This window comes from Rhinatrema bivittatum, chromosome 8, assembly GCF_901001135.1.
Source record: "Rhinatrema bivittatum chromosome 8, aRhiBiv1.1, whole genome shotgun sequence".
In the NCBI taxonomy this organism is placed as follows: Eukaryota; Metazoa; Chordata; class Amphibia; order Gymnophiona; family Rhinatrematidae; genus Rhinatrema; species Rhinatrema bivittatum.
Window position 1 is genome coordinate 46,083,963 of NC_042622.1, and position 25,343 is coordinate 46,109,305.

General features: G+C 43.9%; 1 protein-coding gene across 1 annotated transcript in view; it reads right to left on the reverse strand.

Moving 5' to 3' along the window:
• Positions 1-25,343, reverse strand: part of BPI (bactericidal permeability increasing protein) — a 120,738-nt gene that overhangs the window by 63,877 nt on the left and 31,518 nt on the right. Inside the window, exons 5-7 of the mRNA XM_029612869.1 lie at positions 21,684-21,747; positions 5,492-5,555; positions 5,255-5,346 (exon numbers count right to left, since the gene is read on the reverse strand). Coding sequence (XP_029468729.1) covers positions 5,255-5,346; positions 5,492-5,555; positions 21,684-21,747 — 220 coding nt within the window. The remainder of the gene's footprint in view (positions 1-5,254; positions 5,347-5,491; positions 5,556-21,683; positions 21,748-25,343) is intronic.

Genomic DNA, 25,343 nt, shown 5'->3' on the forward strand with positions numbered 1-25,343 from the left:
TTTGGAGCATTAAAACCTTTCAAGTATCTGAAAGTCTGTATCATATCACCTCTGCTCCTCCTTTCCTCCAGGGTGTACATATTTAGATTCTTCAATCTCTCCTCATAAGTCATTCGATGAAGACCTTCCACCTTTTTGTTCGCCCTTCTCTGGACCGCCTCCGTCTCTTTAGAGATACGGTCTCCAGAACTGAACACAATACTCCAGGTGAGGCCTTTCCAAGGACCTGTACAAGGGGATAATCACTTCCCTTTTCTTACTCGATATTCCTCTCTCTATGCAGCCCAGCATTCTTCTGGCTTTAGCTATCGCCTTGTCACATTGTTTCGCCGACTTTGGATCACCTATCTATTTATTTATTTATTTTAACACTTTTCTATACTGTCGTTCAGTGGATACCGTCACAACGGTTTACATTAAGGCATATAAAAATTATGCTATGGTATTTTAAGTTAAACAGGTGCCATTAAGGATCGGTAACATAGTTTGTAAATAATATTATTTGGTGAGTGTAATGACACTATCACCCCAAGGTCTCTCTCTTGCCCCGTGCACATCAGCCCTTTTCCCCCCATCGAAAACAGTTCATTCGGATTTCCATACCCCATATGCATGACTCTGCACTTCTTGGGATTAACTCTCAGCTGCCATATCTTTGACCACTCTTCTAGCTTCCTTATATCCTGTCTCATTCTCTCCACTCCTTCCGACGTGTCCACTCTATTGCAGATCTTAGTGTCATCCGCAAAAAGACAAACCTTACCTTCTATCTCATCTGCAATGTTGCTCACAAAGATATTGAACAGGACCGGTCCCAACACCGACCCCTGCAGCACTCCACTCAACACCGCTCTCTCTTCAGAGTAAGTTCCATTTACCATCATACATTGTCTTCTGTCCGTCAACCAGTTTGCAATCCAGGCCACCACCTTGGCACTCATTCCTAAGCTTCTTATTTTATTCACCAGTCTCCTGTGCGGGACCGTATCAAAAGCCTTGCTGAAGTCCAAGTAGATGACATCGAGTGATCTTCCTTGATCCAATTCCTTGGTTACCCAGTCAAAAAAGTCAATCAGATTTGTCTGACAGGATCTTCCCCTGGTGAATCCATGCTGCCTCTGGTCCAGCAATTCTTCCGACTGTAGATAGTTCACTATTCCTTCTTTTAACAGCGAATCCATTACTTTTCCCACCACCGAGGTGAGGCTAACCGGTCTGTAGTTTTCCGCCTCCTCTCTGTTTCCACTCTTGTGAAACGGGATCACCACCGCTCTTCTCCAATCACTCGGCACCACTCCCATTTCTAGGGATCTATTGAACAGGTCACACAGCGGACCCACCAGCACATCTCTGAGCTCCCTCATTATCCTGGGATGAACCTCATCAGGCCCCATGGCTTTGTCCACTTTCAGTTTCCCCAGCTCTTCCCATACATTCTCTACTGTAAATGGAGTTACCGTATTTTTTGCTCCATAAGACGCACCTGACCATAAGACGCACCTAGGATTCAGAGGGGGAAAATTAAAAAAAAAAAAAAATTTTGAGCTAAACCGGCTCTGCGTCTGGGCGTCTTATGGAGCAAATTAGGGGAGTGCATAGCTTTTTTTTTCTCCCCATTTAGTTTTTGGGTCTGGGGAGGGCCATTTTGGTCCACTCCCCAGATCAGAAAACTTTTTTCTTTCTCTGGGAATCCCTCCCTCCCAAAAAAAAACCCCATCCCAACCCTTTAAATTAATTAACAACCCCCACCCTCCTGACCCACCTCCAAGACCTGCTGACTTAATTTACTGCAACCCCCACCCTCCTGACCCCCCCCCCCAAGACCTGCCAAAAGTCCCTGGTGGTCCAGCGGGGGTCCAGGAGCGGTTCGGGAGCGATCTCCTCGGCTTCGGCCGTCGGCTGCCAGTAAACAAAATGGTGCCGACGGCCCTTTGCCCTCTCCATGTCACTGAGACCGACCAATAGCAGCGGTCGGTCCCAGTGACATAGTGAGGGCAAAGGGCCGTCGGTGCCATTTTGATTACTGGCAGCCGACGGCCCAAGCCCAGGAGATCGCTCCCGGACCGCTCCTGGACCCCCGCTGGACCACCAAGGACGTTTGGCAGGTCTTGGGGGGGTCAGGAGGGTGTGGGGGGGTTTGTTAGATTTTTTTTTTATATTCGCTCCATAAGACGCACATATATTTTCCCCCCACTTTTGGGGGAAAAAAAGTGCGTCTTATGGAGCGAAAAATACGGTACATCTGCTCCATTCCCCTCTATTTTCTTGTTAACTAGCGACGGTCCTTCTCCAGGGTCTTCTTTAGTGAACACAGAACTGAAGTATTCATTTAATAATTCTGCCATTTCTTCACCTGTCTCCACCCATTGATCCTTTTCACTTTCAATTTCAGTATACCACTTTGGACTTTTCTACTTTCACTGATGTATCTGAAAAATGTTTTGTCACCTTGCTTTACCTCTTTGGCGATCCTTTCTTCCGCTTGAATTTTCGCTTTCTTGATTGCTTTCTTTGTCTCCCTCAGTTCCACTAGATATTCTTCCTTGTGTTCTTCTCTTTGGGATTCTTTATATTTCTTGAACACTGTTCTTTTAGCTTTTATTTTGTCAGCCACCTCCTTTGAGAACCAGATAGGTCTCATTTTTCTCTTGCTTTTCTTTACTTTTCTAACATATAGATTAGTTGCCTTGGTAATTGCTCCTTTTAGTTTGGTCCACTGTTGTTCCACATCTCTCTCGTTCTCCCAGCCTTCTAGTTCTTCCTCCAGGTACTTCCCCATTTCATCAAAGTCCGTGTTTTTGAACTGCAAAACTCGAGTCTTCGTGCTACTTCTCCGTATCCTATTTGTGATATGAAACCATACTGTATGATGATCACTGGTGCTGAGGTGGGCACCCACCTGGACATTAGAGACGTTATCTCCATTAGTGAGAACTAAGTCGAGTATAGCTCCCTCCCTCATGGATTCCATTACTATTTGTTTGAACAGAGTCCCTTGTAGGGCATCCACTATCTCTCTATTTCTGTTAGATTCTGCAGAAGGGATTCTCCAGTCTACATCCGGCATATTAAAATTTCCAACAATCACCACTTCTCCCTTCTTTCCCATCTTTTGTATGTCTTCAACTAGAGCTTTGTCAAGCCCTTCTATTTGATTTGGAGGCCTGTAAATCACTCCAATAGAAGTTCTTCAGGATCAAGCAAGTATTAGCTGCATAAATTATATAAAACAAAACTATATATATATATATATAGAACAAGAAACTGATTAGAGAAAGAGGACTAAATATTTAGTTTGGGCTCCTGTAATGTTTTTCCATTGTTCACTTTTATTTTCCTGGGCTTTGCTCACTCGTATATTTGGTATTTGTATTTCCATACTTGAATCTATTACCTTTTTTCGGCCTGTCTCACTTTTCTTCCCACTTCAGCTTTTAGCGCAGCAGAACTTGCCTAACCCCTGCTCACTGCCATTCAAGACTGATTTCAGACATTGTCACATTTAGGCAGGACCAGAGCGCAAGGGGAAGGGAGAAGGAAGTCCCTCTGGAGACTGGAAAGCACAGCCCTAAAGCGAGCAGAAGCAACTTCCTCTTTGACTCAAGTATTTCGCTTCTTCCAGATTTGGCACCCCTGCTATTTATCTTTGTTGCCTGAATCCAGGCGTGCTGCGATTGATGGTTGGTTCTCAAGCTGAGTTGCCGTGGCACTTAACACCATTTTTTGACTGTATTGCATGCTATAAATTTACAACATTATATAAAAACATGACGGTTATATAAAAGTAATGGCTATTTATCAAAAAATCCCATTTGTGTGTGTGTGTATGTACAGTAGGTATGTGTGTGTGTGTCTATATATGTATATATATGTATATATATATATATATATATATATATATATATATGGGATTTTATTTATTCCATTGTTCTTTTTCAACTGTTGTATTAATATGTGCTGACTTTAATCACATCCTATAAAAACCAAAGAGTTTCAAGCAGAACTAATTAAGCCAAGTTCTCAGGAGACATGTGTTCGTGTAAACATAGGGTAAAAAAATATCCCTGTCAGAATCTTCTGGTATCCCCTGACATCTTCTGCAGATTTGGGGTAGAAAGAACTATAAACACAAAGAGGCCGATATTCGGTTGCGAGCAGTCTTTGTAAGTTATTCTGATAAACTTATCTGGATAACTTAGGAGGAACATTCAGCGGTGTAACTGCACCGCTCAGTATACCCAGATAATAGGGATGTGCAGCCAAAAAAATTTTTTTGGCTCATTTTGTCTTTTTTGTTTGTTTGTTTAATGTTATTTTTTTGATTTGGTTCTTTTCCCAAACTGAAAAAAAAAGCATTAAATGGCCAAAATAGACCCTGAAACAAAAAAAAAAATCAAAATGCGCCCCCCCCCCCCCCCCCCCCTTTGAAGTCCTCCAATTCCTTCCACACTTATAGAAGCCCTAAGACCCGGGCCAAGTCTTCTGACCCTTTACCTTCATGCAAAATAGGTATGGGCCTGGAGCTATTCAGCTAAGCCAGCCAGGGCTTGGCCGAGCCCCTCCAACCCCCCCCCCCCCCCCCTTTACAAATATCAGTGAGACTGGGGGCCAGGGACCAACCTGACTTCCACTTAACCATTCTCTGGTGGTTTGAAAGGAAAGGAGTGATGCCCAGTCACTCCTGCCCCATCCAGTGCTCTTTAAAAATAGTGGTGCCAGCCCTCCTGAGTGGCACTGAAGTGACATCACTTTGGCACTTGTCTCAGATGTGGCCGGCGCCATGTTGTATGGCCATATACATTGTCTCAGAGGCAATCAACACGGCGGGAAATTCAAATTCCGTGGTTTGTCTGGCCAAATCTGAACTTAGCCGGACATAACGCTCTGAATATGGACCTCCAAAGATTTTAGGGATGCACCCACCCAGGAACAAGCATAATAATCCTATAAGACTTTTTCTCTTTGGAAAGTAGGCTGAAAATGAGAAAATCTTTTTTCACTTTGGACAAAAATTTAGCTTCATAATTTCCAAGCCAGTGTCACTGATTTACAAACATCTCCTGTAACCCAATGCCAAGGACTTAAGCAGCGTAAAAACAATCTAAAACCTTGTTGTTACAGGGTACTCTGTTTTATCCATAGAAATTGCTTTGAAAATTGCCCTATCCGTGCGTGGTAAATAAATCTGTATAAATATCCCTTTCCAGGATTCTATTTGTGGCGTACGGTCTTCTCTGTTTCTTTCTTAATGTACCTTGAGATTCACATCCACAGAATCTGCTGTAGCAGTCGGAGTCCCAGCCAAAGAGTAATCAAGCCCTGCAACATGGTCAATTTTCACGGTGACTGTAAAAGAGGAAAAATTAGCTCATTGGAACTAAAAAAACCCAGCAACAACTGTGAAGTTATAAAACTGGAAATAAAGATGTAGAGAATCAGTGAGAGAAAGAAGCTTGAAAACAAATCTCAGAACTCAGCTACAGCTTCTTACCTGGCAAAGTCTGAAGAATCGGCTGCAGTTTAGTGTTAACTGATTCGGACACTATTGGACAGATCTGTGGAAAACAGGCCAACAAATTAATGTGGATTAATTTGTAAGAAATTGAAAAAAAAAAAAAGATCATAAATATTTTTTAATTCAATTGCAATATTGTCCCTCTGATTGCGGATAGCTATCTGCCTTTTATGTAAAGCTTGCAAAAGTCATAGGGAGTCTCAGAGCTGCTCAGTGACATAAATAATTAATGCGGTGTATTTCAAGGGATCAGCCTGGTGGCTCAGTGGGAGGAGAACCCGGTCTTCAATTTCCAGCTCAGGTCTTCTGCTTCCCAGACTGACCAGAGCGAGGGATGCTGCGGATGAAGCACTCACAACTCCGGGGGGTGAGGGAAGAGAGTCTGAGTCGTCATGCAGCGAGCACACCTCGTGGCCAGACTTAGGATCCACATTAGCTGGGTTCCAGAAGGAGCTCTGGTTTCTGGCTCTCAGCCGAAGACTCATTGTGATGGTTGGGCTGAGTTGGGGGATAATATCCCGGATTTATTTATTTTATTTTATTTAATAATGTTTATATACCGACTTTACAATTCAAAGAATTAATCAAAACGGTTCACAATAAACATACACAAAATTCAAAACAGCCAAGGACAGTCAATAAAAATTAACAATACACAACATAAGCACTTAGAATAAATACAATAAAAATAATAAAAGCCCATCAAAACAAAATATGATCCTGAACTTATTATATAACTAAAAAATAAAAATGAGTAAAAATGGAGAGATTATAAGTGATGAGAGGTTGCAAAAGGAATGAAAGAAATACAAAAATTAAGGCGTGGTCAATGAACTGTAAGCTTTCTGAAATAAATAGGTTTTTAACATTTTCTTAAATTGTTGTACGGAGGTTATAAGAGGGAGAGAGTCAGGGAGTGCATTCCAAAGAATAGGGCCAGCTACTGAAAAAGCCCTTTTCCTAGTTATTTCCATTCTGGCCGATTTAACAGTGGGTATGTCCAGAAGGTTCTTGGAGAGTGACCTGAGTTGTCTGGCTGGTTTATAAATATGAAGGTTAGAGCAGAGCCACGTTGAGGTTGAGCGCATGAATAATGTTCAATACCTTGTAATGAATTCTATATTTAATTGGTAACCAGTGAAAAGAGAAAAGAATTGTAAATATAGGTTCATGGTGCTGTGGCCCATTAGAAGCCAGTTCAGCTTGAGCTTGAAGCCCAACAAAAGCAGGAGGAAACTGCCAGGCCATAAGAAAGTGCTATATTTCAATTGTTAGTAAGGGCATATGAGAAAAATATGGCAGAATTTGGAGATTTCATGTGAAACAATGGGCATACAGAGAATGTATTGTAATGTAATCAAAGATTTTGACTTTGCCTGCTGCTGGAGCTTGCAGAAGCAGCTCAAGTTACCTTTTACATATTTACCGGTGGACTATGAAGCCGGAGGGAGGAGCTACAGACGCCCATAAAATCGGCGTCTGTGCCGCGAGACACTGCCGCTGACTTTGCCTGCTGCTGGAGCTTGCAGAAGTAGCTAAAGTTACCTTTTACATATTTGCCACTGGACTCTGAAGCCGGAGGGAGGAGCTACAGATGCCCATAAAATCGGTGTCTGTACGGTGCGACATCGCCGTCGGCACGCGGCTTTGCCTGGCTTAGCCTGGGTTGCCAGGGATTGGCGGGGAAATATAACTTTTTGGATATCAGCGGCCAACGGAGCCTGGAGGAATTGATTTTGATTGTGTCAGCAAGAAGTCAGCTTCTAAGGTACATTTTAATTTCTTGAAATATCGTGACTATACTTTCCTTTTAGTAATGCCACACACCAAGAGGAAAGTGAAAACGAAAGAGATTTCCTCTACACCAATAGTGAATGATAATCAGCCACGAATTCAGGACCTTTTTGCGAGAGCCACGTTGATAACACCAGGAGGTGAAGTCGCAGAAGAGTGGGGCTATGAGCAGGGTCAAACTCCCCAGACTTATGAAACATCTTTGAGCCCTGGTGCCCCATAAACACCTGAGCCTCCAACAGGAAGGAGAGGGGGAGAATTCAGTTTTGAGGATCCTATGATAAATTTGGTCTTTTCACCAGTTTGTGATCAGAGGGGGGTAGAGAGTGTTAATCTCCCCCGGTGAACTCAGTAGTTCTGAGTTCTGGAGAGCAAATTGGTGGAATAAATGTACAACAATTTTACAACCTGAGGTAGCTCCTAGGGAGAAAGGAATGGAAGGAAGTCAAGGGGGATTGATGATTGCTACGTCTGTTATGATGCCTAAGAAGTTTACTTTGGAGGAAATAGGAATTATGATAATTTCCGTGCAAAAATTGATAAATAATTTGGCTACAATGGTTCAGGATGTTTTGAATAATAATAAGATATTGCAGACAAAAGTTGAAAAAATGGAAGGATCTGTTAATACTATGGGGGTGAGAATAGACAAGATTGAAAAAGTACAAATACATTTGATTAAATCTGAAAAGATTCAATCAGATAAATTAGAACAATTGGAAAATCAAATTAGAAAGTTTAATCTAAGAGTGTGAAATTTTCCTAAAACACATTTAATCTCGCCTAAAGAATTATTCAAAAGTTATTTGATCAATGTTTTGAAATACACAGACATGGCTATACCTGTAATATCTAGAATTTACTATATCTCTCAGCCCCAGGGAATGGGAAATATACAAGAACAACAGGGAGAGTTAAAAGAAAATGATTTAAATTTATCTGATTTTTTGGAAAAATGGAAATAAAGTCAAGGGCTATATTAATTGTGCAATTTGCATTTATATCTGAGATACTGTCCTAAGACTTTATTTTAAATATCAAAATTCTAAATTTCATGGTCAGTCTATCAGAATGTTTCCTGACATCGCCCGAGATACTCAGTTAAGGAGGAAGGAGTTTTTGTCTATGAGAGATAAGGTTGTACAAAGAGGGGCTAAATTCCTTTTAAGGTTTTCATGCCGTTGCATATTAATTTTTCAAAACTCTAGGTATGTGTTTAATCAACCTGATCAACTTCGTTCATACCTTGAGTCCTGTTCCTAAATTCTTCTTAGAATTAAATGGGTTAAAGAAGTAATAATGTGGCATGACACAAATTTGTATTAATTAGTTATAAGTAACTGCTCTAGTTTGTTCCTTTCACAGTATGAAAAATAATTACATTGGATTTTTTGTTATTTCTTAATATATTGTATATGATGTATACATGCTGTGTAATGTCTTTTGAAAATGAAAAGTTAATAAAAATAAAATAAAAAAAAAAGATTAAAATGTAGAAATGTCAAAAGAAAAGGGAAAACTGTTTTATTGCGTATTTATGCACTGGAGCAAATGTCTGCTACTGTCTCTTTTAGTGGAGTTAGGAGCTGGTGGTTGAGATAAGAAAGCCTGTAACTGTGGGATATCATGCATGAAAAAGCACTAGCAGGAAAACAAAAGACAGAGAGGCATGGAAAGATTTGACATGGATTAGAAGTTACTGCCCAGAAAATAATCACAGCAGGAGTTCTACAAGAGAAGTGTAAGGAGCAAAGAGGCTGATCACTGACTCATTTGGAGGGAAGATAAAACGGACATTTATTGCCTGAGAACTGAGGTGCTGGGGAATCTGAGGACTCCCTTATGATGGGAGACAGCTAGGTCCTAAGAAACAAAACTAATGACACTTCATAAGAAGTCAGATCAGGGTTCCATCAAGCCCGGCATCCTGTTTCCAACAGTGGCCAATCCAAGTTACAAGTACCTGGCAAATACCCAAACACTAAGTAGTTCCCATGCTACTAATGTCAGTAATAAGTGGCTACTCCATAACTCAACTTGATTAATAGCAGTTTATGGACTTCTCCTCCAGGACAGTGTCCAAATCTTTTTTTAGCTACACAAACTCCCTTAATTATATCCTCCAGCAATGAATGCCATAGCTTAATAGTGTGTTGAGTGAAAAAGAAATTTCCAATTTGTTTTAAATGTGCTACTTGCTAAGTGGAAGGAGTACTCCCTAGTCCTTGTATTATCTGAAACAGTAAATAACCAATTCACATTTATCCATTCTATTCCACTCATGATTTTATAGAGCTCTATCATATCCTTCCATAGCTGTCTTTTCACGAAACTGAACAGCCCTAATCTTTTTAGCCTTTCCTTATGGAGGGTCGTTCCATCCCCTTTATCATTTTGGATGCCCTTCTCTATATATTCTCCAGTGCAACTATGTCTTTTTGAGATTTTTTTGGCGACCAGCATTGCACCTAGTACTCAAGATGTGGTCTCACCTTGGAGCGATATAGAAGTATTATCACATTCTCTATTCATTTTAAATTCCCAACATTCTGTTTGCTTTTTTTTTTTTATTGCTGCAGCAGACTGAGCTGACGATTTCAATGTATTATCCACTATGATGCCTAGATCTTTCTCCTGGATGGTAACTGATCACAGTAAGCCACCTACTCTAATCTCAACAAAGTTATAAGTTTGCCGTATCCTTCCTGCTATTACTCTCACTTGGTCCCTTAGACCGTTCCGCATTCTCACCCCGTTCCTTATGATCCCCTGTTAATTGTAACTTTATCCTTCCTTTCTCCCTACTAGTTTTTTGGTTTCCCAGTTGTATGTGAACCGATGTGATATTCATTTGAATGTCGGTATATAAAAGTTATAAATAAATAAATAAATAAATCTCAGTCCCATCTCAAAGTCGGTGTGAGTGAGAGGATATGAGGGACCATGAGATGGGAGTGAGATGATCAGAGTGGGTGGCTGTCTGTGAACGAAGTGATCAGAAGGGGGTTGGTGAAAAAGCGAAGGAGGGGAAGAGATAGGATTTAGTGGTGGGGGTAGGGAGATAGAACAGATTAAGCGAGGAGAGCATGTGGTATTGTTCCCTTCCTGCAACTCCCAAGGATAAAATGAGCAGGCCATGCTTTTGAATACCAGGCCACACACCCTTGTCCAAGGAGACCGAGGACAGCAGAAAAAGTGCTCATTAGCCTGCAAAGCGGAACTGAGTCCGCTGATTCTGGCTTGAAGATGAGCCCCTGTACTTTACTGGCTAAGGATGGAGAAAAGTAGAGATATTGGAGAGAGTGATTTTTCCAGGGGGAGGGAGAGCTCGAGAATCACCAGGGATTGTGGATTAAACTTAAGGGCTTTAGACCATTGGGGGGGAGGGGGGGACAAGGAGCACTAGGAAATTTAGGGGGAGGCACCAGGGCAGATTGGAGGATGGGGTTATAGAGAAGGAGACCCCATTCTCTCTATCTGCCTTCTCCTACTTGCCCCAGTGATCATCCTGCATCCCCAAACCTCAGCCATCGTCCGCCTACAAGGGCTCATTGAGCATGTTAACAATACGAAGAACATGCACAGGGTCACACGTGACCCTGGCACCGCCAATCTCAACCCACTCAACAATTCCACTTCCTTTTTGTCTACAAATTGAGCTTTGACTGGTTCTTGGAGCAGTTTTATAGTGTTTTTATGTACCCTCCAAACTACTTGGAGTGTAATAACTTTTCTTTTACCTTTGAATCTCAGTCTCTCCTCTTAACCTCCGAGAGCCACATTGACCATGCAGATTTTCCAATTATACAAGTAGGCATGGTAGAGAAGTGGGATTGTGTGTGTGTGTGTGTGTGGGGGGGGGGGGGGGTGTCAGGTAGGGGCCTCCCTTCATGTAAATCCTTGGGAAGGCAGTGAGGTCCCCAAATTCCATCTAATAAAATCAGAAGGCCCATGGTGTCACAGTGACTCAGACAACGTGTGGGAAGTACCCAGGTTAACGTATGCTTGCCCTCACCCAATTCACAGTAATAATCTAGCTCTATATTGAATTCTTGCAAATGTGTGCCAATATATCACTTAACTTTAAATGTGAAATGGAAAATTTTGACAATGATGGATGGCTTTAATAGAAAATATGAAGATAAAAATAGGAGAAATTATGAGGTAATGCAGATTGTGGAGTATGTTTTTGTGTTAGCAGCAGTGGCCCCCAGGCTCCCGTTGCTGCATAATTTACAACTATCAATCAACAAACCTGAAGCTCCCCTACTTCCTAACTGCCTGCCTTCAGTCTCAGCTCTCAGCTTCCTGCTTTCTACTTCCTGCTCCAGCCCCTCCCCCCACAAGCATCCTTCAGGGAAGGAGTAGGCTGGATTTAACAGAACAGAAGAGAAAAGATGGTCTCTGGTCCCTAATCCAGTCCTCCCCTCCCTTCCTGTTGTTCTCCCTTTTCTGTCCTGAATGAGACAGGAGGGGAGGGATGAAGTTGGAGTGGATAGAGAAAGCGGTCAGAATGTTTGAGCCCTAAAAGATCGTTTAATTCAAATCAAAGATGATTCTGATATAATTCCTGGATGAATTTGTGGCCCCTTGAAGGCCAGTAGAACAGTGGTTCTTAATTCAGTCCTCTGGATACACCTAACCAGTCAGATTTTAAGGGTATCTACAATGAATATGCATGAGGTAGATGTGCATGCACTGCCTCCAATGTATTCAAAACCATCTCATACATATTCATTGTGGATATCCCGAGAACCTGACTGGCTAGATGTGTCCTGAGGGCTGGGTTTAGCTCTAAGAATTTTCCAGCAGAGTTTAGAGAGGTGTGAGTCAAGCAGTGATCTGTTGAAAAGTCTTCTTCCCTAAGAGGATGGGTTTGATATAAAAGGAAGCTGTGGAGGATTCTAATTAAGGGTTCTCAGGAATCTGGGCTAAGGATTTGCACATAGGAGTTTTGTTAAGGTGTTTGGGTAGGAGCTGAAGAGTGTTGTGCTGTGGCCTCGAAGTCTACAGGGCTGAACTGTGGACATCAGAAGTTGGCTGGGGGACAAAGGGACATTCCTGCCAGTGCTGACCGGGCGCCAGCTAGGAGGATAAAGATCCCAAGACCTAAGGGGGACACCATCCTGCCTGTGAAAGCGCCATAGAGAAGGGTAAAGAAGAAGAAGGGTTCTTCTGAGAGTCTGGAGAAGAAGCTGAAAAGGATGTGTGGCTCCTAGGCCTCAAAGGTATATAGAGGTTAACAGCGATAACAGGTTTTATGGTAAAACAGAGGTTTCCCCCTTATGGGAACCCTGAATGGTCTCAAACTGTGTGAAACATTTGCTGGACGTGCACAGGATGCTGAAAGGCACAAGATTATCCTGGAGCCAGTGTAAGAATATTCCAGGCTCTGGGTCTTCTGTGTGTCAGAAGGTGTTACCTGTCTTTCTTGATAGACCAGGGGGTACATCCCCTAGGGGCTCGGCCATTGAACCCTGACTGAGTCTGGGGCTGCTCCAGTTTGCAAGGGAAAGAGACTGGTTGGAGTCACTGGTTGGAGTGCAATACAGCCTGGAAGTTTAAAAGCTAAAGCCTGTGCTTAACTGATAAGGGGAATGGAACAGCTCCCCTATGAGGAAAGACTAAAGAGGTTAGGACTTTTCAGCTTGGAGAAGAGACGGCTGAGGGGGGATATGATAGAGGTGTTTAAAATCATGAGAGGTCTAGAACAGGTAGATGTGAATTGGTTATTTACTCTTTCGGATAACAGAAAGACTAGGGGACACTCCATGAAGTTAGCATGGGGCACATTTAAAACTAATCGGAGAAAGTTCTTTCTTACTCAACGCACAATTAAACTCTGGAATTTGTTGCCAGAGGATGTGGTTAGTGCAGTTAGTGTTGCTGTGTTTAAAAAAGGATTGGATAAGTTCTTGGAGGAGAAGTCCATTACCTGCTATTAAGTTCACCTAGCGAATATCCACTGCCATTAGCAACGGAAACATGGAATAGACTTAGGTTTTGGGTACTTGCCAGGTTCTTGTGGCCTGGATTGGCCACTGTTGGAAACAGGATGCTGGGCTTGATGGACCCTTGGTCTGACCCAATATGGCATATTCTTATGTTCTTATGTAACAGGATTCCTGTATAGGCGGAGGGGGCAAGGCCATCAGAGGGCTTCTCAAGGCATGACTGCTGTAAGAGGCCCTGCACTACCATGGAACCGGTGCTACATCTTGGAGGCGATGGGGAGGGGCGGGGGAAATGCCCTGAGATTTATTTATTTAAAAATTTATAAACCGCTTATCAAGGCTATAGGAAAGGTTTACAATTTTGCGGTCGATACTAAAACCTGCAACAAATGTGGAAAACATGAGGCGGGATCTAGCAAAGCTTAAAGAATGGATTAGAATTCGGAAGCTAAGATTTAATGCTAAAAAATGCAGGGTTATGCATTCATGTTGTTAAAAAACCCAAGGCAGTGGTACAGTATAATGTGTGAAGTTCTTCTGTCCACAAAATAAGAGTGGGATCTAGGAGCGATCATATGTGGTAATCTTAAGGTGGTCAAACAGGTAGTTAAAGGTGACGGCAAAAGCCAAAAGGATGCTTGGGTACACAGGGAGAGGAGTAGCCAGTAGGAAAGAACAGGCAATATTGCCTCTGTATAGGTACCTGGTGAGGCCTAATTTGGAATACTGTGTACAGTTCTGGAGTCCGCAACTTCAAAAGGTTAGAAACGAAATAGAAATAGTATAGAGGGCAGTTATTAAACTATTTAATGCTCTTCATGATAAAGCTTAAGGGCGCAGACTTAAAGATGTAAAGATGTATAACATGGGGGAAAAGAAGGGAAAGAGGAAATAGGACAGAGATATTTAAATACTTCCAAAGATGAAACGCATAAGAGGCAGGCCTCGTTCAATGAAAAGGATGCTCTGGAATGAGGAGGGATCATGGGATGAGGGTGAAAGGGATTAGACAGGGCTCCAGTCACAGGAGTAGTGTAATAAAATATTTCTTTATGGATTGGGTAGTAAGCACATGGAACAGCCTCCCAATGGAGGTCTGAAAAAGCGGGGCAGTGCCACAATTCAAGGAAACAAGGAACACGCACAGAGCATCTCTGAGAAACAGGAAAGGATCCTAAAGCTGAACAGGAGAAGTGGATGAGTAGACTGAATGGGCAGTTTGTCCTATTTGATATAGCAACACAGAAACATAGAAATGACAGCAGAAAAGGACCAATGGTCCATCTAGTCTGCCCAGCAAGCGTCCCATGGCAGTATCTGCCCCGCTGTACAGGTTACCCCCATGTATCAGTCAGTGCTGCTTGACATGCTTTGCTTATGGACTTAGCCCTACAAGCAGTTCTGTGTTTTTTCCTTCATGTCTATGCATCACTGTAAAAAATTCATGAAATATGAGGTTTATATGTACTCTTAATAAATTAATTAATTAATTGACTAAATGAATACTTCTGTTTCTTGGATGGGGTTGTTTTTTGTGCCTTTTTAAAATGTGCTTAGTTCCACTTTGTTTTCTTCGCTATGTACATATAGTGTGTGCATGTAGCACACACTATATGTAAATACCATGCACTAAGAGGCCTACCTACTAAGGGGTCCTCACTCCTTCCCCACTAATTAATTTTACTCCTTCCCCTATCCCCAGCTTACCTGATCCAAAAGGGGAGCAATGTCCAGTTGCTCTTGCGCCACTGGTGACCAAAGACCAGCACCATTTTGAAGTATGGCATCAGCAGGACAGGAGCGACTGGAGAGGAATCCTGCTGCTTTTGGATCAGATGAGTTGGGAATGGGGGCAAACCCAAGGGGTAAGGGGGGTGCGGTTAATTTAAAAGTTGGCTGAAGGTAGTGTTAATTGGCAGAGAGGCCAGAAATTTGAAGCTTTTCCTCTCCTCTTTCATACACACACCTCTGGCACTGATCCCCTCTCTCATACACCTACACCTACATACACATATTCATTTGATCAGTCCCTTTTCACCATCCTACCAACCAAGCCCCTATCTCATCCCCCCTTCCCAAGTCAATCCCTTCCTACCCTCCAGGATTCCCAATCGATCCCTAACATCTCCCCAGCTAATTACCCCCTCACCCTCTCTAGTGCTTCCTTCTGCTACCCAGCGTTAGCAGCCTGTGCACACCACAGTATGACATCCATCACCCCTGTAGCACATTATCCATGTTCTCATAATACCTCTGAAGTACAATATGAGAAACACCATAGCTCTCACTGATTCTACCTCTATAGCCACCACAACACCATGTGCCCACTGCCACCATAGTCCTAAGTCCCCAACACTACTGCCCACTGCAGGCACACCTAATACAGCCTACATCTTCTAGTGCTGAAGCTATTACCAGTAGTATGGCCTACCTCCCCAATGACACAGTTCACCTTGACATCATGCATTCTCCTCACCACATATTACTGGCATTCATGCCTCTGATACAGGACTCTCTGGAGCCATAGTTCTATAGCCTAACATGACTCATAGTCATAGCCTGACTCTAAGTTGCATCTTGTGGACCAAATGTTTTTGCATATGTAGAGAACTTTACTGAGTATCCAATAGAAGGAGCATACTAATTCTCTAAGTGGGAAAAGAAAAGAGTTAGATTTAATTGGGTTATATCTTCTCCATGTGGGAGAATTTAATGGTGGAGTCTTTGCCTATAAGAACAGAAGGCACCAGTATTTTGTAGGTGTGGATTTTGAGTTGCCCTTTCTCAAGGCAGCAAGCTACCATGCTTGCTCCTCTTTTGTTTTTTAGAAAAAGGACCTTTGGGTTTCTTGGAAAGAAACTTGAGCATGTAATAGAAGACAAGGTACCTATTGCCCTCTTAAAGAATCCAGCTTTTAACCCTTTGGTTTGGAGGAAGAAGCTCTAAGCACCCTTCTTTCTTCAGGTTGGGTTATTTTTTAGGCTTGTTTTATTTTCTCCTTCATCTGAGTTCCCTTTGAGACCCAGGAACTCGGAGAAGGTCCTCTTAAGAGAGATCAGAAGTTTCTTATCCAAAAAGACTCAACAACAATCAGAGCTTACTTAAGGAATGAATCCTTACTCATTCCTGGGAGAAAGAGAGATTGGACTTCAGCGAAGACCAGTGGCACTCATCTGGTGTAACTACAATGCTATCACTTGGATAGTGAAGAGAAGAGTGGAGAGATATCTTTCACCCATGCACATCTGGACAAAGGTACACCTTTGTCCAGATGTGCATGGGGCACATTTAAAACTAATGGGAGAAAGTTCTTTTTTACTCAACGCACAATTAAACTCTGGAATTTGTTGCCAGAGGATGTGATTAGTGCAGTTAGTATAGCTGTGTTTAAAAAAGGATTGGATAAGTTCTTGGAGGAGAAGTCCATTACCTGATATTAAGTTCACCTTATGGGACTTTAAAGTGTATCATCTACATTGGATCAGAGAAACCTGAATCCTAAAATGTGGGAGGGAGCTTCTAAACTACCTTTATAATTGACCAGGTTCAAGAATGAAATAAAAGATAAATAATTAAATAAAATAATCCTATTCCACTAATTCTGGGAGAGAGACCCAAAACTGCCCCTGCAGCTGGAAAGCGATATGGACAAAAAGAAAAGATGTACTAAGCACTACACAGTCACAGATTTATTGAAGAGCTAAATATGTAAATAGACTGGATTGCATGAGAAGTTGTAAATAGCCATTTTGACTATGATGTGAATAGGTTATTTACTCTTTCGGATAATAGAAAGACTAGGGGGCACTCCCTGAAGTTAGCATGGGGCACATTTAAAACTAATGGGAGAAAGTTCTTTTTTACTCAACGCACAATTAAACTCTGGAATTTGTTGCCAGAGGATGTGGTTAGTGCAGTTAGTATAGCTGTGTTTAAAAAAGGATTGGATAAGTTCTTGGAGGAGAAGTCCATTACCTGCTATTAAGTTCACTTAGAGAATAGCTATTGCCATTAGCAATGGTAACATGGAATAGACTTAGTTTTTGGGTACTTGCCAGGTTCTTATGGCCTGGATTGGCCACTGTTGGAAGCAGGATGCTGGGCTTGATGGACTCTTAGTCTGACCCAGTATGGCATATTCTTATGTTCTTATGTTCTTATTTCCCCCATCAATTGTCCATAAAGTTAAGTTGGAAACCACTTTCAGCTTCCAGTGTGATTATTACTGCTGTACAAAGACACTTAGGGGCAGATTTTAAAAGCCCTACGCGTGCCGAGCCTGTTTTGCATAGGCCCGGTGATGCGCACAAGCCCCAGGACGCGCATATGTTCTGGGGCTGTGTGAAAGGGGCGGGGCGGGACCAAGGCCTCTGGCACAGCGGCTGTGCTGGGGGATCGCGTGCCGGCACTTGCCCGGCGCACGCAACCTACGCCTGCCCAGAGGCAGGCGCAACTTCCAAAATAAAGGTCAGGGGGGGGTTAGGTAGGGCTGGGGGCGGGTTAGGTAGGGGAAGGGAGGAGAAGGTGGGGGGGTGGAGGGAACAGGGAAAGCCATCGGGCCTCCCCTAGAGCTCGGCGCATGCAAGGTGCACAAGTGTGCACCCCCTTGCACACACCGACCCCGGATTTTATAACATGCGTGCGGCTGCGCGCACATGTTATAAAATCTACGCTCGTGCGTAGGTACTAAAATCTGGCCCTCAGGGTCTAGGAAAGTCTCCTCCCCCCCCAAAAGGGAATCTTGGAATTCAGAAAGGTCATAGTCCAGGGGTTACACACACATGTATGTTTATGGTTATTGAATGGGGGAAGATGGGTTGGGACAGGGTTATTTATACCTTTGGATTTTCTTTTGGTGGATACTTTTTAATGGCTGATGAAAGTATTATATTTTAACATTCTGTTTTGTTATGCATTGCCTAGGGTATCTTCATAGAGGCGTTTAGCAAATGTAAATAAATAACTAATAAACAATCAAAAACTGCCCATTATTGTAATAGAAGATACCAATGCCCTAGTGACTACTCCTGGTACTGCAGTCTATCATTTCCTGGGCAGACAAAAAGAAAGCATTATTATAATAAATCACTTTTATCTCTTGCTAACATGGATAGACTTTATAAACAATCCAGTGACAATTTCAGTTACATGAAAAAAAATAAACCAAAACATTTCAATGCATACTTTAGACTTGATAAAGATACTTCAGTAACAGGAAAGACTGGGGCGCCATCTACAGGACTGCCAGCTCATCGCTTATCATTAATTCCCTTTCTCCAAGACTTTTACAGTTTTGGTGTTGGAATTCTACTTGAATTCTAAACATAACATCTGAAAGGTTTTGGAGTTAGCTGCCAAAAAAAAATCTAATTTTTTAATAAATGAATGATACAATTGCAGTGGCATCTTGCTAATGACTAAATAGCATGCATCATCCTTTTAGCATACATTATCTAAAACAGCAGCAGACCTACACCTCATTATTCTGTAGCATGAAGAAAGTTCAGTTATCAGTGACCAAATAAAATAAAGTATCTCAACTGGTCATTAAAAACACTAATATAAAAGTAAAAAATGAAGGATTTTTGCAAGAATAAAATCAAGCCTTTGTGACTGTATTTATATATATCTGGGAAGACTAGACAAGTGTGCACATATGTGAGAACTATTGAAATACAGTAACAGTTTGTGGATTGGGAATGTAAATAACCCAGAATAACCTTGTACAAGGCAGTAGCAGGGCTCCATCACATGGTAAAAATGAGCATCCTAGTGTGCCAAGGGAATGTGCAAGAGTCAGAGTTCCTCCAGTCCTGAAGTCCCATGTTTTTCTATTTCTATTAATACCCCAATTTTAGGGGTGGAAAGAAGTAAAAATTGAGTTTTGTTTTTTATTTCTTTTGTGGGTGTTCCCTAAGAATTTGGTTTCATTTAATGTTTAATTCATTTATTTAGTTTTAAAAAAGAGAAATAATCATAAAAAAGCAGGAAATAAAAGAAATGGGGCCTCCCGAGGCCTCTAGTCCCACCACCCATCCTTCCCATCTGAAGTAATGCCAGAGCCAGGATCCTCCCTGGCCCCTACTTACCCGATCCGGAGGGGATCCGACCCTAAGGACTAGGCTCAGGCTGAAGCCTCGGCCTTGCATAGACCTAGGCCAATATAGTTTGTCATGACCTCAGCCTAAGCCCAGGCGTTGAGGCCTAGGACTGAAACCAGAGCCCTGTCCAGATTCTGGGGCCTGAAGCCTGGGCCTCAGCCTAGGCCAGGGCCCAAGCCTGATGCCGAGGCCCAGCCCAAAGGTTGGGTCCTGACACATAGGCCCCAGCCTAGGCCGGGTCCTGGGCCCAGGCACGATGCCAGAGTCTGATCCGGATACAGGGTCTCAATGTTGGAGCCTTGCCCCATACCCAGGCCTGACTTTGGGGCCTGGCCAGGAGTCCAGGTACCATCGCCTTGGCCTTATCTAGACCAGGACCTGGGACCAGACCTGACACCGGAGCCTCGGCCTAGATCTTGGAGGTCTTCTTCAGCCATCTTCTGTCATCTTTTCTTCTTCTCTAAAATGACACCATCCGCTGGGGATGCATCAGAGTAAATTATCTCTAGCACATTTTGATGTACAGCAGCTAATCGAACTGCCGTACATCAACATGACACCTTCTGCTGGGGAGGATGTAACAGACTTAATTAACTCTGGTGCATACTCAGCAGATGGCATCATTTCAAGAAGAAGAAAAGAAGTCAGAAGATGGCTGAAGAAGACCTCTGAGGCCTGGGCTCTGGGCTGGGTCCTAGGCATTGGGCCTTGGCCTAGGCCCAGGACTAGGCCCTGGCATCAGGCCTAGGTCCAGTCCAAAGCCCAGCATCAGGAATCTGTCTCTGAACTGGGAATAGGCATCAGGTCTTGACCTAGGTCGAGGCCCAGGTGTTGAGACCTGGTATTTCGGCCGGGACCCAGCGATGGACCTGAGTCTGGGCCTCAGCCCAGGCATCAGGACCCAGTCTCTGGACTGGGCCTCAGCCCAGGCATCAGGACCCAGTCTCTGGACTGGGCCTCGGCCCAGGCAGCAAGACCCAGTGTTTGGACTGGGCCTGGACATTGGATCAGATAAGTCCAATTTTGGGATGGTCGAGGCCTTTGCTTGGGTCTCGACCAAGACCCCGGCATCATACTTGGGCATAGGTCACAGCCCCTGCAGCAGGCCACAGCCTATGCCTAGGTGAGGCCCTGGCCTCAGGCTTAGGACTAGGCCAAGGTACCGGAGTCACGCTCGGGTGTAGGCCTGATGGGTTACTTTTATTTTTCCTGATTTTCAAAACGGAATGAAATTCTGACAAAATTTCATCAGAATTCAAATTGTTCCATTTTGAAAATGACCTGAAACAAAATAGGAAATTTCGTCTCATTTCCTATTTCATTTCTCCTGAATGCCCATCCCTACCAATCTTCATCAAAAACTCTAAAGCCCCAGATCGGTTGACAACATAAATCAAGTTACATCAGCAAAAACATAATTCATAATAAGTTAACAATACAAAATACACGGGCATAAAACACATCGTCACGTATCAATATAGAATAATTACATAAATACAAAATATAAGGGGACTGATATTTGAAAGACATTTAGATGGATAACTAGGCTCAGTTTACGCTCCCAGCGCTCCCATGTTTAACACTTGGAAGCACTGGAAGCATAAAGAGAGCATAGTTTTCGCTTTCAGTGCTGCCTAGCGGATGCAGTGCTGGAGCCACCAAGAGCGGGTGAGTGAGGTCCTCGCTCCAGGAAAGAATGATTCTTTTTATCACTGGGAGGGAGGGTGGTGTGGGATAGGATGGAGAATCCGAGGGGGGGGGGAGGGGATGTGGTTTTGGAAGGGGGTGGGTCTCAATTGAAATTTTTAAAGTCAAAATGAGAAAAGGGTGCAGGGCAAGGGGATTGACAGTGATAATATATTTGAGCAGCGCTGGGCCAGACATTCCAATTGACATTATTTCCTTGAGGATGGGAGCCATGGGCCCTCTCATTTTTTTCCTGGTTTTACTAATGATACAGTGCTACTTATCTGGAAATCTTTTAAAGATATCCAGATAAGTAGCAAGTTATCCAGACACACATATCCGGATAACTTTAAAATCTAACCGGCTATATTCAAACATAGCTGGCTAGGTTTTAAAGTTATCCGGCTACACGTAGCCGGATAACTTTAAGCAAGTATGTTCAGCAGGCTGTTTATCCCCCTGAATATACAGAACAAGTTATTTGGCTAACATTAGCCAGATAACCTGTCCACTAAACGGCTTAATGAATATTAGCCTCAAAACTTTCTTCCCTGCATTGACTAATTACTGTAATGAAGTAGTGTGGTTTCCATCTTAGTCCTCTTAGATACGTAGAAATAAAAGTGAACAAACCTTTCCTTCCAGGACTTTCCTGAACTCAGCATCGATCTTCTTATGAAAGAGGTCCAGCAACCAGCTGTGAAGAAAGAAAAATGCCACAGGACATGTAAGCAGTATTTTCCAGCACAAACTTTAGAGCAATGTTTGTGCAGGGACAGACATGGACGCCGTACATTTTCTCGGCTCCTATGCCATTAATCACATCCCCATCTCAGCAAAGCTAATGGCGTAAATTATAGACTCAGCAAGGAGAAAGATCCCTGAAAGCTATAGCAAAACCAGACAAATGGCAATTGCAATGTGTTTAGTACTCATTTGAATGCTGGATCCACTGGCATCCGCAGTGATGTGCAACATCTATTAATTGGTTCAGACTAGTACAGAATTGCTCCCTATAATTATGGCAGTCTCTTCTAGGGATGTGAATCGTTTTTCAACGATTAAAATTATCGTCCGATAATGTTTATATCGTCTTAAATCGTTATAGAACACGATACAATAGAAATTCTAACGATTTATCGTTAAAAATCGTTAAATCGTGTTAGTGCGCACTAACTCGAGTTAGTGCGCACTAACTCCCCGTTAGTGCGCACTAACTCGATTTAGTGCGCACTAACTGAAAATGATACAAATAAACACTTTCCAGGTCACTGAAGGTCAGTTAGGAATGAATATGTGTTCCTATTGGCTGGCTGCCCTCTTATCTATTGATGTTACCAAGGTTACCACTGAGGTGATGGTTGGGGGGATGGGAAATGGAACTGGAAACTAACGAACACCAACAGAAAATGAAACAAAGTGTTCACACTTCCCAGGTCAGTAAAGGTCACTTAGGAATGAATATGTATTTATGTATTCCTATTGGCTGGCTGTGCTCTTATCTATTGATGTTACCAATATGGTTGGGGGGATGTGAAATGGAAACAGTTGGAAGCTTGACAAAAAAAGTAATGTAATGATCAGCACTCACCTGACTAGAACTTGTTTGTTTATTATTTTTGTTAGCAGGCACCTGAAATGCTAGTGCATGTTGAATTTGCCAATCACTGTGCATTTTAGAAAGGTGGTCCTGGCTGGAACTGTACACAGTTCAAATATATGTAATTGATTGTTGGTAAGTGTATTTTTTAAGTAGCCACACTGGCACCAGTATGTTTACTTTTCCTCCTACTTAACTCACTAGCTCAGCTTTGTAAGAAGGGCTTCTCTGCTTGTGTGTTGTTTTTGTTTGGTGTGAGGAGAGCAGAAACATCAGATCTTTATTCAATCTACTACAGTCATCTCTTACAGTGCCCTATCCCTATTAATACCAGGAGTGTTGTGATCTTCCTGCACACAGTGCCCTAACCATGATACCAGTCTGAGACAGCTCCCTCCCTGCATTACTAGTGAGAGGCTGGCTTCACAGACAGGGGGGAGCTGCCTGACCCTCACTCCTGACTTCCCCCATGTCCCAGCTAGGGAATGGTGTGTGGGTGAGGGGGGGGGGGGGAGGATGGTGAAGTCTGAGACAGCTCCCTCCCTGCATTACTAGTGAGAGGCTGGCTTCACAGACAGGGGGGGAGCTGCCTGACCCTCACTCCTGACTTCCCCCATGTCCCAGCTAGTGAATGGTGTGTGGGTGAGGGGGGGGGGGGAGGATGGTGAAGTCTGAGACAGCTCCCTCCCTGCATTACTAGTGAGAGGCTGGCTTCACAGACAGGGGGGAGCTGCCTGACCCTCACTCCTGACTTCCCCCATGTCCCAGCTAGTGAATGGTGTGTGGGTGAGGGGGGGGGGGGGGAGGATGGTGAAGTCTGAGACAGCTCCCTCCCTGCATTACTAGTGAGAGGCTGGCTTCACAGACAGGGGGGAGCTGCCTGACCCTCACTCCTGACTTCCCCCATGTCCCAGCTAGTGAATGGTGTGTGGGTGAGGGGGGGGGGAGGATGGTGAAGTCTGAGACAGCTCCCTCCCTGCATTACTAGTGAGAGGCTGGCTTCACAGACAGGGGGGAGCTGCCTGACCCTCACTCCTGACTTCCCCCATGTCCCAGCTAGTGAATGGTGTGTGGGTGAGGGGGGGGGAGGATGGTGAAGTCTGAGACAGCTCCCTCCCTGCATTACTAGTGAGAGGCTGGCTTCACAGACAGGGGGGAGCTGCCTGACCCTCACTCCTGACTTCCCCCATGTCCCAGCTAGTGAATGGTGTGTGGGTGAGGGGGGGGGGGAGGATGGTGAAGTCTGAGACAGCTCCCTCCCTGCATTACTAGTGAGAGGCTGGCTTCACAGACAGGGGGGAGCTGCCTGACCCTCACTCCTGACTTCCCCCATGTCCCAGCTAGTGAATGGTGTGTGGGTGAGGGGGGGGGGGGGAGGATGGTGAAGTCTGAGACAGCTCCCTCCCTGCATTACTAGTGAGAGGCTGGCTTCACAGACAGGGGGGAGCTGCCTGACCCTCACTCCTGACTTCCCCCATGTCCCAGCTAGTGAATGGTGTGTGGGTGAGGGGGGGGGGGGGGAGGATGGTGAAGTCTGAGACAGCTCCCTCCCTGCATTACTAGTGAGAGGCTGGCTTCACAGACAGGGGGGAGCTGCCTGACCCTCACTCCTGACTTCCCCCATGTCCCAGCTAGTGAATGGTGTGTGGGTGAGGGGGGGGGGGGGGAGGATGGTGAAGTCTGAGACAGCTCCCTCCCTGCATTACTAGTGAGAGGCTGGCTTCACAGACAGGGGGGAGCTGCCTGACCCTCACTCCTGACTTCCCCCATGTCCCAGCTAGTGAATGGTGTGTGGGTGAGGGGGGGGGGGAGGATGGTGAAGTCTGAGACAGCTCCCTCCCTGCATTACTAGTGAGAGGCTGGCTTCACAGACAGGGGGGAGCTGCCTGACCCTCACTCCTCCGGGGTATTGTGATCTTCCTGCACACAGTGCCCTATCCCTGATACCAGGGGTGTTGTGATCTTCCTGCATGCAGTGCCCTATCCCTATTAATACCAGGAGTGTTGTGATCTTCCTGCATGCAGTGCCCTATCCCTATTAATACCAGGAGTGTTGTGATCTTCCTGCATGCAGTGCCCTATCCCTGATACCGGGATGTGTGCAAGAAGATCACAACACCCCCGGTATCAGGAATAGGGCACTGTGTGCAGGAAGATCACAACACCCCCAGTATCAGGAATAGGGCACTGTGTGCAGGAAGATCACAACACCCCTGGTATTAGGGATAGGGCACTGTGTGCAGGAAGATCACAACACTCCTGGTATTAATAGGGATAGGGCACTGTGTGCAGGAAGATCACAATCCCCCTGGTATCAGGGTTAGGGCACAAGTTCTAGTCACATTGACTGATCACATTACTTGTTTTGTCAAGCTACCAACTGTTTCCATTTCCCATCCCCCATATACTGTCAGTAGGAAACTTGGTAACATGAATAAATAAGAGGGCAGCCAATAGGAATACATATTCATTCCTAAACTGACCTTAACTGACCTGAAAAGTGTCAAATTGTATCATTTTCAGTTAGTGCGCACTAACTCGAGTTAGTGCGCACTAATCGGAAAAAACGATTTTTAACGATTTTTTAACTAAAAAATCGTGCCTAAGACGATTTTCTTGCCCTGCCACACGATTTCTATCGTTAAGACGATATGGAAAACGATTCACATCCCTAGTCTCTTCCACTATTGCCA